Raw genomic sequence first — 16,244 nt, forward strand, 5'->3', positions numbered from 1 at the left:
AGTTCTTAATATGAGTTTGTTAATGAAAATGATTAAGTAAGATTGCTCTTTGGTAATGTTGTGTAGATTCGCTCAGGATATATGACATTGCCAAACTTCCGTATCATTCTACTTACCCCACCGTATGAGTTTTCCAATCGCCAAGTATGTATCAGAGGTCTTCCAAGTTGCTCACGGCTGTCAATCGATCCTTTGACTCTTAATCAAGCCTTGGCAGTCTACTCGTCTTTGTCTTGAACTTTAACCTCTTCCTCCTCGATTACTTCAAACTCTACCAAGTTTGTACAGGGAATCCACAAACGCTGCGCGCCACTCTTCATTTTCCTCCACGTATTTCTCCTGCTCTCTTGTTCCTCCATCTCTTCCACCGTCCCAAAATCCCACCAGAAATTCCATCCCCCTCTATAACATAACTTATATTTCTCGCCCACCTCCATTTTCTCCTCTTGCTCCTCAGTCAATGCCTACTTTACTTTGAAAGTTCTACTCTCGCCAACCGCCAGTGATATGAACTCTTCCTCTTCTTTTTCTATCACGCTGAGTTGCAGTTCGTTGAGCTCAAAATTAGAATCTATTGCGAAGATTGGGAAACCAAATTCTGTGGGTGTTGGGTTTGAAGGTGATAAATTAATTTCCTCTCCTCTATTTGTCTTCCATCTTCGATAGAGCCTGGACTCTGTTGTCTCAGTATAATCCAGTTGTACATTTTACTGGTCTCTCTCTCGCTAAACGTTAGTCCAAACTCCCGCAGGTCAAAGACCACAGGCAAAGAATTTGGATTTCCAGAGGGGTTTTCGACGTGTCGAAGCGTCATGGTGATAATGTATGGAGAGCCAATGGTGAGAGTAGAGGGCGAGGAGATGACGGAGAAAAGTTGTGGAGAAGCGATGTGTTGTGAAGGAGAATAGAATCTTGCGGATTGAGCGGTGCGGAGGGCTTTTTGCTGTGGAATGCGGTGAGAGTTTGCTGGGAGGGAGGAGATGTGTGCGTCGAAGAGGTGGATGTAGTCCAACGGAAGTTGGTGGGTGGGTTGGGTGGACATTTTGGGTTTCTAAAAAGAGGCTGAGCAGTTGAGCATCGAAAGGTGGAGGTATAGTTACTCGATAAGTTGATTCAGATCAGTGAAGCTGGTGAGTTTATTCTTTGGAATTGCTGATTGCTCATGAATTGTGAAACCAGACTTTGGATTGTATCCAATACCACAATACCGATAAATACCTAGGTAACAATAAGCGATAAATAGATGACATTATTGACTACGATATTCGAAAAAACATTTCAAAAATAATGGACCAAATATGAATTGAACATGAAAAAAGCGGTTGTAAGAATCTCGAACCTTTAAGGCGATAGACAAGGCTTATATGTGTCTCTACTAGTGCGAATCGTAAGCTCTTGCCTCCCTCCTTCCTTAACAAGTAAGATCTCGATGCTCGCTATCATCCTCGAGGAGACAAACTGAGATGTGATCTCATGTTATCATCCGCGCGAGAAATCACACATTAAAAGCAATCGGAAGAATTGTTCAACAGTTTATGTAGGAAAATCACTCTGAGGTTTCTATGTGCCGTAGAGACTGCATCTAGGCACCAATATCAACATTAAAAAGGTGGCTTTGATTGGCTTATTTCAGTGGCGTAATCCCAACTGTTGATGTTTCGTTTCAAATTGTTTCAACTGGATTGATGCAGAATTAAGCCCTACCATTACAGGGGGTTGATCGCGTTATGCACGGACTCTCGCTATAGGGCTGTAGGTGAATCATATTTAAATGATTAAAACATGACCTACCTAGATAGACCGCACATGTCACCAATATTGAATCGATCATAAGTCACGCGATCAACCTCCATCTCACCCGCTCAAGAACTCAACGGCAACAAGAGAAACATGGTATCTATTCGATCATTGCTTTTGTGCAGTTTTGTATTAAGATAATTTTGATTTTTCTCCGTTTACATCAGATTTGCAAAACCTTCCACCATATCACAGGACAACATCAGAACAACCCTGAATGATATTTATCCTTCAGCATATATACGAGCTTCACCTATTCTTCCAACTACTCCTTACACATCCATCTCATTCCCACATATCCAGCCACCAAACACTAACCTAACCAACTAACCCCAAAAATGTGTCTCTCAATCAAACACACCCACACCTGCGGACACATAACGCACCACCCACAACCGTGTTCCCCCGCCGCCGAACCCCACCACTGTCCCTATTTCGAATATCGTGAGCTCTTTATCCGTAGAAACTGTAATCATTGCTTGTTAGATCAAGGTGCATATCACGGGATCGTCGCAGGACGCGATCGTACGCACGAGGCGGTACGCAGAAAAAAGAGTTTGGTGCGAGAACGGGGGAAGATTGAAAAGGGAAGGACGAGGAAGGAGAATGGTGCAGGCTGCTGCCCGGTTATGTGAGCGTTCATTTTTAGTCTTCATGAGATCTGGAAAGGGGAGGTTGCTCTGTCGGTTTACTTCGTTGCCTTGCTCTGATCGTAGGTAGCTAAATCGATAATGAAATAGTGTTCATAAACCATAGTCTAACATACTCATAAGTTTGTATGATTTCAGAATTGAACGTGCCAGCCTGCAATTAATCTATCCATGTGGAATAAAAAGTCATTCTCGCACTAAGTTATCCCGCTTTGTATTTATATACCGTAATTCAACGAAATTTATCCAAAGCCATAGCAAAATAACTTATCATCTCAAAATGCATTCTCAAAACAAAACAAACTAAAAACATGAAGATAAAACAGTCCCTATAAAAATAAAAATAAAACAACAACATTCAATTACTCATTCGAAGCACTCATTTCCTTTCATCAAATCATTCACACCTCACATGCGATCGTCTAAATCATCTCGCTTAGTTCACTCGTTATAAACTTCGCTTCAAAAACCAAAAACCTATAGCATCATTAACACCTCCTCGCTATTACAATTTCGCGAATTTTCTTTAATGTAATTTTTTCCATACATCGATACAATTTGATAAAGTAAGAGAGATAATAGGAATAACAGAACGACAAAATACCAAAAATAATCCTTCAACTACTCAATCGAGAAATCTCAAATTCAAAAGATTCATTCCCGTAATCTTTTCCTCCTACTTAGTCTTTTTTCCCCCTTTAAATCTCCGACTCCCGGTCTCAACAATCATTTAAATTCTGATATTTCACTTATACTATCTATAATCATCAAATCTCATTGTTCAAATACTATTAAAAAAAGGAAAAGCAACTTACTTCCAGCTACCTTTTGTGCTATCCTTACGATATCTCTCTCCGTAAAGTGAAAGATAGATTATTGAATTAGATCTACTATAAAACACCCTGTATTATTGTATCCCATTAATTTCTTTTTTCTAAACTATCGTTAATAAATGATTCCCGAAATCTCAAAAGTTTCATCCTCGAAATCTCAAAATTGAAGATCACAGATGTTGAATTCTAAAATATGCTATACACCCAAGCAACTCAGATCCCAAAAGATACAAAGTGCAAAAATATTTCGGATTCGTTTTCCTATAATATATATGTTGGTATCAACTTGGTTGATAAGTGTAAGTACTTAGATCTATATGGTTGTATTCGTTCTTGATCATTATTATCTATGGGAAGCTAGTACTTAATATAGGGTAGCGCTAGCGTGACGCTAGCTAATACAGTGCCCTCTTTGATCACATGATCGATGTCCCGACAATATATACACGAAAAGATCTCCTACCAAAATCTACAATATACAAATTCTCACGGAGATTCTTATGACCATGCTCAACACTGTTCTCTCCCAAAATCCAGATCCCTGGTGCAGAAATTTTATATATTCAAACCACGTGCGCAGGTATCTTAAAGAGGTTAAACATCCAGTTCCCATCCAAATAGATTAACGAGAAGAAACAAAGATAATCAACCCCTAAGCCTCACACTCATCATCCCCACCCGCAGCAACCGCTGTAGCCGACGCGGCAGCGCTACTAACCACAGGCTCAGCCGAGGAAAATACTGCTACAGACGTACTCGAAGCGAGCATTACCGAACTCGACTTCATACTCGAGATTGAAGAAACAGGCTTTACAACCGCCGCCGCAGACGAGATCCCAGCGATGCAGCTATTGTCGGGCTTGAAGTTCGAACGGCGGAAGATGTTGGGATGCTGGATGTAGAAGCCATAGTTGGTATGGAGGAAGAACCCGAAGCACTAGCACTAGCACTAGCACTCGCACTCGCACCCCCCTGAAAAAACGACCCCGGCAACTGCTCCGCCACACCTTCCGCGACTAATTTCTGGATCGCTTGACCGGGATGCAGATTATTCCACCAAAGACAAGTCGTTCCATCCGCATCGAAACACGTTGCATTCGTAGCCCCATAAGTAGCTGGAGCATCGAGAGCCGTATTAAATGGAACTTGCGTGTCAAAAACATAAGTAGTAGTTTCGGAATTTGCAGTTTTGAAAGCGGATACGCGGGCGTTGAGTTCGGTGTTGTAGGCGCTGATGACGGCGGCTTCGGAGGAGGTGACGGATTCGCCGTAGGCGAGCATCATGGGGGATTTATCGACGGCTGAGAGAGGGGTTAGAATGGGAGTGTTCTGAATTTGTATATTCACCGGCTATTGATTTTTATTGTTTGGGAATTTTAAAGGATGAATAAGGAACGTATGCAACTCACGAGGACAATTCAAAAACAAAAAGCTTCTTCCTCCAGCATCGTACACACGTTGCACTTGGGCAAAGTAACTATCAAAAATCGCAGTAATGACATCCGTCTCATTGGCCAACCAATAAGAATTCCCAAGATCGTTCACTCCAAACCAAAACGCAAAAAGCGAGTTATCCGCCGTCCAAGGAGCATCCGTTGGGGCAGGCGAGAGATGATCCACGAATTCAGTGGTTTGATTGACGAGAGTCAAGACTGTATCTTCATAAGGTGCAACAATGCTGGCGTCGACAACCGCACCACCATATGCGAAATTATACGATAGGATAAGCGAGGAATTGTAGGTTTCGACCAGATGGCCAATCCAATTGATGCCATTGTCGGTGGTGTAGCCAGGGAATGCGGGATTACCGAATGGATTTGTAGCAGAGGGTTGCGTGCTGGTGACGTCGAAGCCGGTTTCGGAATATGAATCTCCGCTGGTGTTGTTAACATCTATATCGATCACTGATTGATTGTTTGAGTAAAGTATATACGTACAAGGAAAAGAGATACTTGGCATCAGCAGGCGCACGCGACTTGAGCGATTTAATAGGAGAAGCGAAAGTGGAGCCAACCAGAGCTAACAAAGCAACGCGATTCATCACGATGTTAAAGAAAGTAAAGATGAATGAAGATATGTTCAAAAAAGGTAGGAAATGAAAATCAAATAAAATACAAACATCAATCTCTCATCATACAGAGATGGGAATGGATTAATATTTAAACATCTCCATGCTTCTACCCCACAATCATTTCCATCCCTCCATTCTATTATCTATTCATCAAGAAAAAAAGAATCGACCCACGCAGGTATGCGCGCGAGAAATAGATGAAAAATAGATGAAAGATACCCCAATGAAGTAATGTGAGAGGATTCCAATCAAGAGAAAGAATACTCCTGATCGATCAATTATCAAAGGTGTAGCAAGGAAGTAACAGCCTCTCGTGACACTGGCCAATCAAGAGAGTGTTTCACATATATAAACATCCAACATCATGTTTGAGAAAGATAGAATGTGGTTCATAAGAGTGAAATACAAATGAAGTAAGAGTTCTGATCCCTGCTCATTGCATATATTGTAAAAGAGTAGAAGGTGGTAGGGTCATAGAGTAGTCCTTCGTAAATATTACAGATAAGTCATTGAGACGTAGTGCCTTTGACGGAGGAGAGGAGAGGGAGACTCTACATAGTGCTTCACGAAATATACAAGAAGGTGGATGGGAATTGATTGCTTTTTTTAAACTATACAAAGAAGACCTATAAATACTAGCTACAAAAAGAGGTCACGTGACCCGCACTAAGTTTGGCTCAAAATATAATACTTTTCTAGTTAAAATATAAGATTATTTAATTTTTTTTATTTTAGTTTGTTTATTATAATAAAAGATTATCACAACGCCAACTATATAATCTGTAATTGCCTTCATATCTCAGGCACAGCATACTAGCATACCCTATTTCCTATAAGTAGGGCTTCACTTTTCCATAGCTTTTCTATTCTTATAATATAATATAAGTCTTTACCCATACCTTAACAATTTATATTATCTTCAAATAAACTATTACAGTTTTATTTCTTATTTTATTTCCAAAGCCTTATTAATACCTTATCCCGATCATACCGATTATATTCATTGTTGATTTATTGTACACCCTGCCGCTGATATTTTAAGCTTCAAAAAGTACTGAAGATAAATGAATAAGTATTTATACCAAAAGTATTTGTATTTAGCTTATCTCCACAATTCCTTTTCTTGAATTATATTCTCAATTTTGTTAAAGCCGATATCTCTTTTTTTACAGATTTATTTAATAATCCAAATACTATATACTTCGCTATCACTCAAACTATATTTAAATCAATTAAATCAATTACAAGCTTATTATAAGCCTAAACTACTACTATTCAAACCCAAGCCACCAATATTTAATTAAAGATTATTGAATTGAAAGATATAATTAAGATATTAAAGATTACTATTTATAATAATTCATAAGCTTTATCTCATCATAAATATCTCACTGTTTCTAAAAAGTTCAATAATAATAAACAAGATATTATAAAGCATTAAGATTAGTATATAACTTTTTGTAATATAATTAATCACTATTTAACTGTAAATTATAAAAATGAATCAGAATTTCAGAAAATCATATTTCTTGTTAATCTACTTTCTAGCTTTATTTATACAAATAATCAAATACATTTTGATATAATTATAGATAATACATATAATTCCAATCTTTGGCCCTTTAAATGGCGTATTGTAGCAGATATCTAGCATAAATTAAATAAGTAATACCAGATTTTAGATCTCTTATACAAAGCTTTTATAAATTATAATAAATATAAAATAAAGAAGATTCTATTTAGTAACTTTATTATTGAATTCAAGTAATTTGCTATTAAATATAAGAAAACTATCAAATAATAAGTTACTGATTTTAAACTCAAAGTTTTATAAAAATTAATTAATATTTTAATTAATCATCCCAATAAACCTTTTATTGCCAATATCGATATATAGGTAGTCTAATAATAAGGTATCTATAATGATTTAGAGGAAAAGATTTATCTTGATAATCAATATAAGAATCAAGATATCAATTTTAGTAATTAGAAAAAACCTAATAAAAAGAAATCTGCTATCACTATTGTAATATCTATACCTAATCCCTTTGAAGATTCTATATAATTAGATACTGCTTGCTAAGGCTAGCGATTCTTATTATATTATAATAAAGAATAATATCTAGATCTTAGCCTTTGTTTTTATTACAAAAAGCCTAGTTATATCAAATTCAACTATAAAGAAAAGCGATATAACAATACAAAATATAATATTAATTCAGGAATTATATAATACCCCGATTATCCTCCTACCACAAACCAATACACTCCGAATATTCATTATTTTCCTATTATTGATTATTATCACAATCCCGAACCCTATCACAACGCTTATAGCTCTATTTACTAGAATACATTCCTATCTACTAATCGTTTCCCAACTACCACAGCACTATTTCGATACACCTCTCCAATTCCTATTAATAACAAAGATCTGAGCAGATTCATTAAAAACTCTATACATTTGAATAATAGCAGAAATTCAATTCCCTAGCCAAACATATTAAAAGACTAATCTTGATTTATAATTGCAAATCAAGATTCTTTATAAAAAGTTTGCCTTTGTGAATTAAGAGATTGATTATATTTAGGGATCCTTTATATTTTAGAATAATGAATAGCAAATCTCTTAAAATCTTAATGGAAATTTTCCTTATATCTAATATAATTATCCCATTTATTGGCTTAATAAATAATGAAGCTATAGGATATGGGTTTATAAATAGAACTCTTATATCCAAGCTTGATATTTCTATATATTCCCTTTCTACTATCCACAACCTATTATTTATAGATAGAAGGACTTCTGATATCCTATCTCAATATATATTATTAAATTTATGGATTAATAATTATAAAGAAATTGGCTTATTCTATATTATTAATCTTTCCAATGTAGATTCTATAATTCTTGATCTTTTATAGCTTTAATACTATAACTTTATTATTAATTGGGTAATAATAACTCTTAAGTTTATATCTATATATTACTTCAGATATTGCTACCTAATTAATTCTGCTACAACTGTTATCCCTGATTGTAATGATATACTGACCCCAGTAGATACAGTGCTCAATCCAATATTATGTATATCTATTAGGAAGTCTATTTTGAAGTCTACTTTGAAGAAATCTATTTTAACTCTATATTGTATTTTTACCAAAAAAGTTATTGATAAAAGTCTCCAGACTCCCTCCTTCTCACCCTAAGACCAATCGATATTTTTGGAATACAATCCTCCGATTTCAACTATAAAAAGGAATACTGATAGAAATCTTTACAATATAAATCCTGCTAATCCAATGCTATCTAATTCAAACCGCTGCTACACTTATCGAATCAACAGAAAAACAGAGATCTACACTAAGATGATATTAAACCGGCTGATTCTGAAACCAGTTTTAATATGAATTATTGCAGACTCTAGGATATATAAAAGACTGTTATGAAATTAAAACATTTTATTTTTATTGAATCCTCTATTGCTATAAAAGTCCTTTAAGAAATCGACTAATACCTTACAAAATATCCAACAGAAAATAAACAATATAAAGTTCCTTATAACTAATAGCTTTATTCAATTCTATAAAGATTAGGAAGCTTATATCACAAAAGTAATCTAGAATAAATTAGATAGAGCTTGCAAATTATACCATATAATAACAAATAATCCTATTTAACTATATTACAGTATTATGGAAAGCGATATCAAAAAGTTCATGGAAAAGACTGATTAATCTATACTATTTATAATAAAAATTCAGAATAAGCTATTACCCTAGCTTTATAATCTATTTACTGAATTCTTATCCTTTTTTATCAACAAGCTCTTATTATAATACTCTTGGGATTATAAGATTGAAATTATACTAAATAAAAAGTTTTTATATAATAAAGGTTGCCTAATATCCCCAGTTAAGTTTTAAGTTATTTACAAATAGCTTGATAATAATCTAAATAAAGAATTTATTCGCGAATCCCATTTTCGATCAACTGTTTTATTCCTTTTAACTGTAAAGCCTGAGGAGAGCATTCGAATTTACTAGGATTACTGTAAACTAAATAATATTATTATTAAGAATTGTTATCTATTGTTATTGATTAAAGAAATTCTTGATACTTTATATTATACTAAAGTTTATACCAAATTGGATATTATTGTTATATTTAATAAACTATGAATCACAAAAGATTACAAATAGAAAACTGTTTTTATAACTTGTTTCAGTTTATTCGAATTCTTAATAATATCTTTTGGTCTTTGTAATACTTCTATTTTATTTCAGAATTATATTAATTATATTCTTTTTGATCTTTTAGATAAGAATTATATAATATATCTAAATAATATTTTAATCTACTCTAAGAATGTTATAAATTATCGAAAGCAAGTTTACAAAATTGTTTAGAGATTTATTGATATTAAATTACAAATTGATATTAACAAATGCAAATTCGAAATGAGAAAAACGAAATATTTCGGCCTAATTATTATTTTAATAGTATCGAAATGGACTCTAATAAGATTAAGATTATTCTTGAATAGAAGTTATTAATTAAACTAAAAGATCTTTAATGCTTTTTAGGATTCATTAACTTTTATTAACACTTCATTTATAACTTTTCTAAAATTATAAAATCTTTAAACCACCTATTAAAAAAAGAGAATATATAGAATTGGATTACTAATCAAAAGAATGTCTTTGAAAACCTGAAGTATATCTTTATCTTCATTCCAGTTCTTATAATATTTGATTACCACCACTATACAATTGTTGAGACAAATACTTCTGATTAGATTATAGACAGAATACTTTTTTAATATAATAATAAAAACCGACTATATCTAATTATATACTTTCCTTAAAATATAGTATTATCAAATGCAATTATAAGATTTATAATAAGAAACTACTAATTATTATCAAGTTTTTAGAAGAATGGAAACCTGAATTATATGGAATTCAAAAGTTATTTGAGATTATTATTGATTATAAAAATCTAGAGTACTTTATATTAATAAAGATATTGAATTAAAGATAAGCTAGATAAACTGAATTCCTGGCTAATTTCAACTTTTATATTATATACAAACCGGATTTTAAAACAATTCACCCAATACACTAAGTAGGAAAGTAGAAGATCGCCCTGTATACACCGACCCTAATAATAATCAAATCAAGAATTACTTATAAACAGTTCTTTCAAAAAGAGTATTCGATATTATTATATTCAAGAACCTTATTCAACAAATAAATAACAATATCAATCTTATTGCAATGCCTATGAGTATAATCATTCCTGATATTGAGAAGCCGATTGATAATCTTATTAATAAGCATACGAATTATCCAAATTGGTTATTATTATATGTAAAACACTTCAGAACCCAATTGCTTGCTATTGACCATTATCGATCCAAAAAGATCTTCGAATTATTCTTTAAGATTATAGATTAATTAATAATAAAATTTTCTATTATAACTATCTTTTTATTCCCTTTTCTACAAAGCTTTGCATCCAGATTATATATTGAATATATTCTATTGGTCTGATAGGACATTCTAATCGAATTAAAACTATTAATCTCGTCTTCTATATATACTAATAATCTAATATATTAAGGGAAATCGAAACTTATATACAAACCTATTAACTCTATTTTCGAACCAAAACCTCCCGTTTTGTTACATCCGGATTTCTAGAACCCCTGTTAATACCATTCCGTTTCTAATCCGATATCTCTATTGACTATATTACACTACTATCAATCAATAAATATTATAGTAAAAAATATCAATATATTATTACAGTTATCTACTGTCTAATGAAAATACATTATTTCATTCTGGTTATAGAATTATTCGCAGAGGAGCTCACCGATCAATTCATTGAAAAAGTCTACTGTCTATATAATGCATCTGATAATATAGTATCTGATAGAGGTTTACAATTTATATCAGAATTCTGGAAGTACTTATCCAAGCATCTATTGATTATTTTGAAATGATCCTTCTTGTTCCACCCCAAGTTCAATGAATAAATAGAAAGGATTAATGTTATAATAAAACAATATCTTCAGGCTTTTATGAACTTCCATCAAGATAATTAATATAATTAGCTTCCATTTATAGAGTTTGCGCTTAATAATACTACCTCAAAGATTATTAGCATATCCTTATTCTTTGTTAATTATAGTTTTTATCTATACCTCAATATTGAGCTCTCTTTATTTATTCCCTCAAACCTATTATATCAATACAAATATGAATTCCTAAAGACCAATAAGATTGTGGATTGATTTAATATTATTCTAACAAAATTAAAAGCTTTAACCACTCAATCCATTTAGAGATATAAAGATTATACTAATAAGACTTATATCGATATCCTTTTATATAAAGAAAATAATAAAGTATAGGTTAGTACTAAGAATATAAAAACCAATTGCTTGATAAAGAAAGGTGATAATAAATGGAATAGTCTTTATAAGATTCTAAAAGTTTATAAACAAACCTATCTATTCCAGCTTCCTATTAGTTTTAAGATCTTTTCAATATTCTATAATTTATTATTCCAATCACTCTATCACTTATCTGGATTAGTTAGTCAAAAAGCAATCAATAAAGTCAAATCCCATTGAAACCAAGGTTGTATTCTAGAAAGAGATAATAAAACAAATAAGAAAATCAAGTAATAGGAATTCGATAAACTATTTGATTACTATAATAAGGATGGATTTTATTATCAAATCAAATAGAAACATTATCCAATATCTTAGCAATCTGTTAAAAACCTTTGCAGTTAGAAAGACACAATCATTACTTTCCATTTAGTAAATCCAAATAAACTAGAATTGCCTATTTGAATAGACTTCAAAAGATCTACTACTCCTGATCCCCTATTAATACTTACACCAAGCATACCCCTGAATCGAGGTTAAGGCAAACCTAAAAAATTCCGGCAATTGATTATTACTTTCAAAAAAGTTCATTTTAATCTAATAATAGAAATTAGAGTATTTTAATATTATTTTGTTTTCTAAAAGATTAATTAGTATTATAATCGTAGACCGATCGCTTTGAATAAGGAATACTATTACAGCACTAATTATATGATCTGTAGTTGCCTTTATGTCTCAAGTACAGTATACTAGTGCACCCTACTTCCTATAAGTAGGGCTTCACTCTTCCATAGCTCTTCTACCCTTATGGTATAATATAAGTCTTTACCTGTACCTTGACAAAGATAAAATTAGAAATTCTTTTGAAAAATATTATTTAATTAATCAAATCTTATAAAAAAAAAATGAATAGAATATTTTTCTTCTTTAAATAGAATTTGAAGGAATTAAAATTGAAAATCCTAAATTTTTATAAAAATTTGTTTATTTTATATAGGAAAAATGTTATATATTAGAATTCTTGAAATTTTTTTATTTTAATATTATATAATTATTTAACAAAAATTACAAAAAATATTTCAAATAATTTTTTATATTTTTAATTATAATTATTTTTTATTTTCAATTCTGTTAAAAAGAGAATATAAAGATTCAAATAAAATATTTGATATAATAATTTGTATAGAAAAATCTCATTTTTGCAGGGATTTTGTTATATTTTCGTTATAGGGGTGTGATGAGCAGAGGCCAGAACTCTTACATCAAGTGGATATTATCCATTCTCATGATCAAATCAACATACAGATTTTCGGTACCGAGGTGTATAAAAGAACAAAAGGTTTCGACACTTACAATCCATCCATCTGAGCTGAGATGATAATATAATATAGCAAGCTTACCTAGTTCCTTAAATAAATAAATAACAATCCCAAAAAACATCACTCATCACTCATCACTCATCACTCATCACTCATCACTCATCACTCATCACTCATCATCATCTCTCAAAACATTCTCCCCCTCTCCCAAAGAAACAGCAGGCAGGCAGTAACAATGAAAAACCCAGCATTTCCAAAGCTCGCCCAAATCAAACAACATATAATATGTACCTTCGATTTCAATCTGATCTCAACACCCATCAATTCATTCTATGTCTATCTGCTCAACTCAACTCAACTCAATCAACAATCTCCCCAATCACCCCCATCATCCATCTCCCCAATCACCTCTTCGATCATTCCATCATCCGTATCCGACATCTTCCCAATCACCCCTCCAATCAAGCCATCAAGCCATCATCCCATCAACCCATCATCCAATCACCCCTCACTCCAACATCTTCTCCAACCCAATCCAATGAAAAATTCCACATCCATATTCGTAAATCCCTTATAAATCCCACATTAAAAAACATCGCAACTCTACAATACATATACACATATACACATACACACCATCTACTCACCACCTACCCACACTATCTACCAACCAACCTACCCACACCACCCACACACACCACATACACCACCTACTTTCCCACCTACCCAAATCTCCCCCCAGAGCCCCAATCAACAGCAAAAAAAGTCGCAAAAAAGTCGCCAATCCGCAGAAAAGTAGCATATGTACCAGTACCTACCTACGAGGGCCTGTTTTTGATGAGGGCCCGGATAAAATTTAAGCGAATTTCCTCACCAAAAACCATGCTTTATTCTCTATTTTTATAAATAAAAATTAATTCAGATATTCATTATAAAGCTTTATAATTTGGAATATAATTGAAGAATTGATCAATATTTATTTTGATATTAGTTTCATTGATTTTAATGAGATATTAATTGATAAATCTTATATAGAATTCTAATCCTTAAAATAAACATTATTGTCACAGGACTCTTTCTAGAAATATTCAAAAGCTTTACCACTAAATTAAACAATCCAAAAAACTAAAAAATAGAATCGAAAATTCTACCTTACTCTTATATATAAGAAAAGAGGCTAAATACGTATTGAAGAGGGTGAAAAGCTTGATTGTATTTCTATGAAAGATTGAAGCTATTTAAGGTGCTAGAAAGCTAGTAAAATTATGCTAGAGGGGGCTGTAGTATTCATTCTATTATCTAGTCCATCCCAAAAAAGACTATATACCCTTATATAGAAAATCAAGTTATTCTTTGAAATTTAAAGCCAATTGCTTTGAAAATGGAATTAGCTTTCAAGCTAAGAACCGTAATATACTATTCATTTTTCAATCTTTTAGCATATAAGGTCTGAATTGTTTTTCCTATTGTATTATTGTATTATATGTGATATCCCTATTGAAATTGAATTATATATAATATACTAATTGAAGAACTAAAGGATAGATATAAAAAAGGTAATTTATTCGAATTCGAAAGGAAATATTAAAATGATCTGGATATTCTATATTACGATAGGGTTCTCAACTGATATTAAGCCACTATACAATACTACTCTAGAGCTCTATAGTTTTAATAATGTTTTCAAAAATGTAAACTTAAAATGGTATTATAGAGAGTAATTGTAGATTGATTTATAGTATAAATTGAAAGATCGAATATTGTATTGTTGAAAGGAGGAAAGAGGTTCAAAAAAGATTCGAAAATGGTTCAAAAGGATTCGAATAAGGTTTTCAAACAAAAAGCTCTTTTTATTTAATTTAATTAAGTTTCTTTCGTTCAGCAGATTTAAATCAAACTAGAACACAACACATCAGTGAGCTTAGATCGTACTAAGCCGCACCTTCCGACTATATAAGCTCTAGTATCAGATACAGCTATAATCGTCGCCAATGATGTAAACGCTATAGCAATTACTTCTATGAGGACATCGATCGCAATCGATCCCCGGTTTATTCGTGATCGATCATTATCCTCACCCTTATCATTCAATTACAGTAATACAAGTGCCTATAGTACAGAAGCTGTGAGAGTTGCTGTATCAAGTCTGTGGGCAACAAGAGAATCCTCTATTGTGGTACAATTTAATATTCTCAACAAGTAAGCACAACTCAAATGTAAGGTTTACAAAGCATTCGAAACAATGCTTTATCAATTCAAAGCTGATAGTATATCAGAAAAAGCGGTTTTCAATAAAGAAGTATGTAATATAATAATAAACAATATCAAAGCTAAATTATCACAAAGTATAATACAATTTATAACTAAAAACAGAACCAGCAATAATCCAAACTGTATTTATATGGATATTATAAAGACCTTGAAAAACTCGAGTGTATCTATGAACACGAATGCGTATATACAAGGGCAGGCCAACAAATGGAGATCGATTAAACCCCGGAAAACTAAAGTGGATACCCATCTATTAGCAATAGGAATTGCTATACCAACAATAAGCCGTCCGAACGCCTATATATTAAAAAAGGCGATTGATAAAGCTATCCCTAATCTAAAAGTAATCGATATAGCGGCTATTATCCCTATAGCTATTAATTGAGTAGTATATACTGTTAATGATACTATACATAATAAACTCCTTAAAGCTGAAAATACAGAAAAGATTAAAAAGATTCTGAATTGTAATAGTCTAGAATAATCTATAATCTGGTATTGCTATATGTTAGAAAAGGTCTCAACTTTCTTTGATAATTTAAATATTTATTTATTTATTTATAGTGATTAACGTCTTGTAGAGGACCTCCCGAGGGGTATGAAAGACGTGGCTAGATCTAGAGTTACAAATACAGAAAGGCGCTGATGCGCACGCTAGTAAAACCTTACAGGGTAAACCTAGTTCCTTTTATATATCCTAAACAAGCCAGTGTAATGATCGCAAATAGGGTCGTTTTTGATTGGCCCCATATTCCTAGTGCTTTTTTCTGCTTATGGAGAGGAGCGCTTTGATTGTACAATTACTTTTGTTATAGAACCATGTTTTATGGACAGGAGCGGTGTGTACAGGTGTGTCGCTTCAAAGAAGCGGGTGTGTATGTAATGGTGCTCCAGAGGAG

The 16,244-nt window shown here is 32.6% G+C and overlaps 2 protein-coding genes across 2 annotated transcripts; both read right to left on the bottom strand.

Moving 5' to 3' along the window:
• Positions 1-571: 571 nt before the first annotated feature.
• Positions 572-1,042, bottom strand: EAF02_004087 (uncharacterized protein; the record flags this gene model as incomplete). Its single annotated transcript, XM_038900135.1, has 1 exon — positions 572-1,042. One exon carries the CDS (start codon positions 1,040-1,042, stop codon positions 572-574), a length of 471 nt encoding a protein of 156 aa, XP_038759842.1.
• A 2,890-nt stretch (positions 1,043-3,932) lies between these two features.
• EAF02_004088 (uncharacterized protein) lies at positions 3,933-5,321 on the bottom strand (the record flags this gene model as incomplete). Its single annotated transcript, XM_038900136.1, has 4 exons — positions 3,933-4,035; positions 4,095-4,581; positions 4,690-5,156; positions 5,218-5,321. 4 exons carry the CDS (start codon positions 5,319-5,321, stop codon positions 3,933-3,935), a joined length of 1,161 nt encoding a protein of 386 aa, XP_038759843.1.
• Positions 5,322-16,244: the final 10,923 nt, after the last annotated feature.

Source organism: Botrytis sinoallii, assembly GCF_014898435.1.
Source record: "Botrytis sinoallii strain Bc 23 chromosome Unknown BSIN_006, whole genome shotgun sequence".
Classification (NCBI taxonomy): domain Eukaryota; kingdom Fungi; phylum Ascomycota; class Leotiomycetes; order Helotiales; family Sclerotiniaceae; genus Botrytis; species Botrytis sinoallii.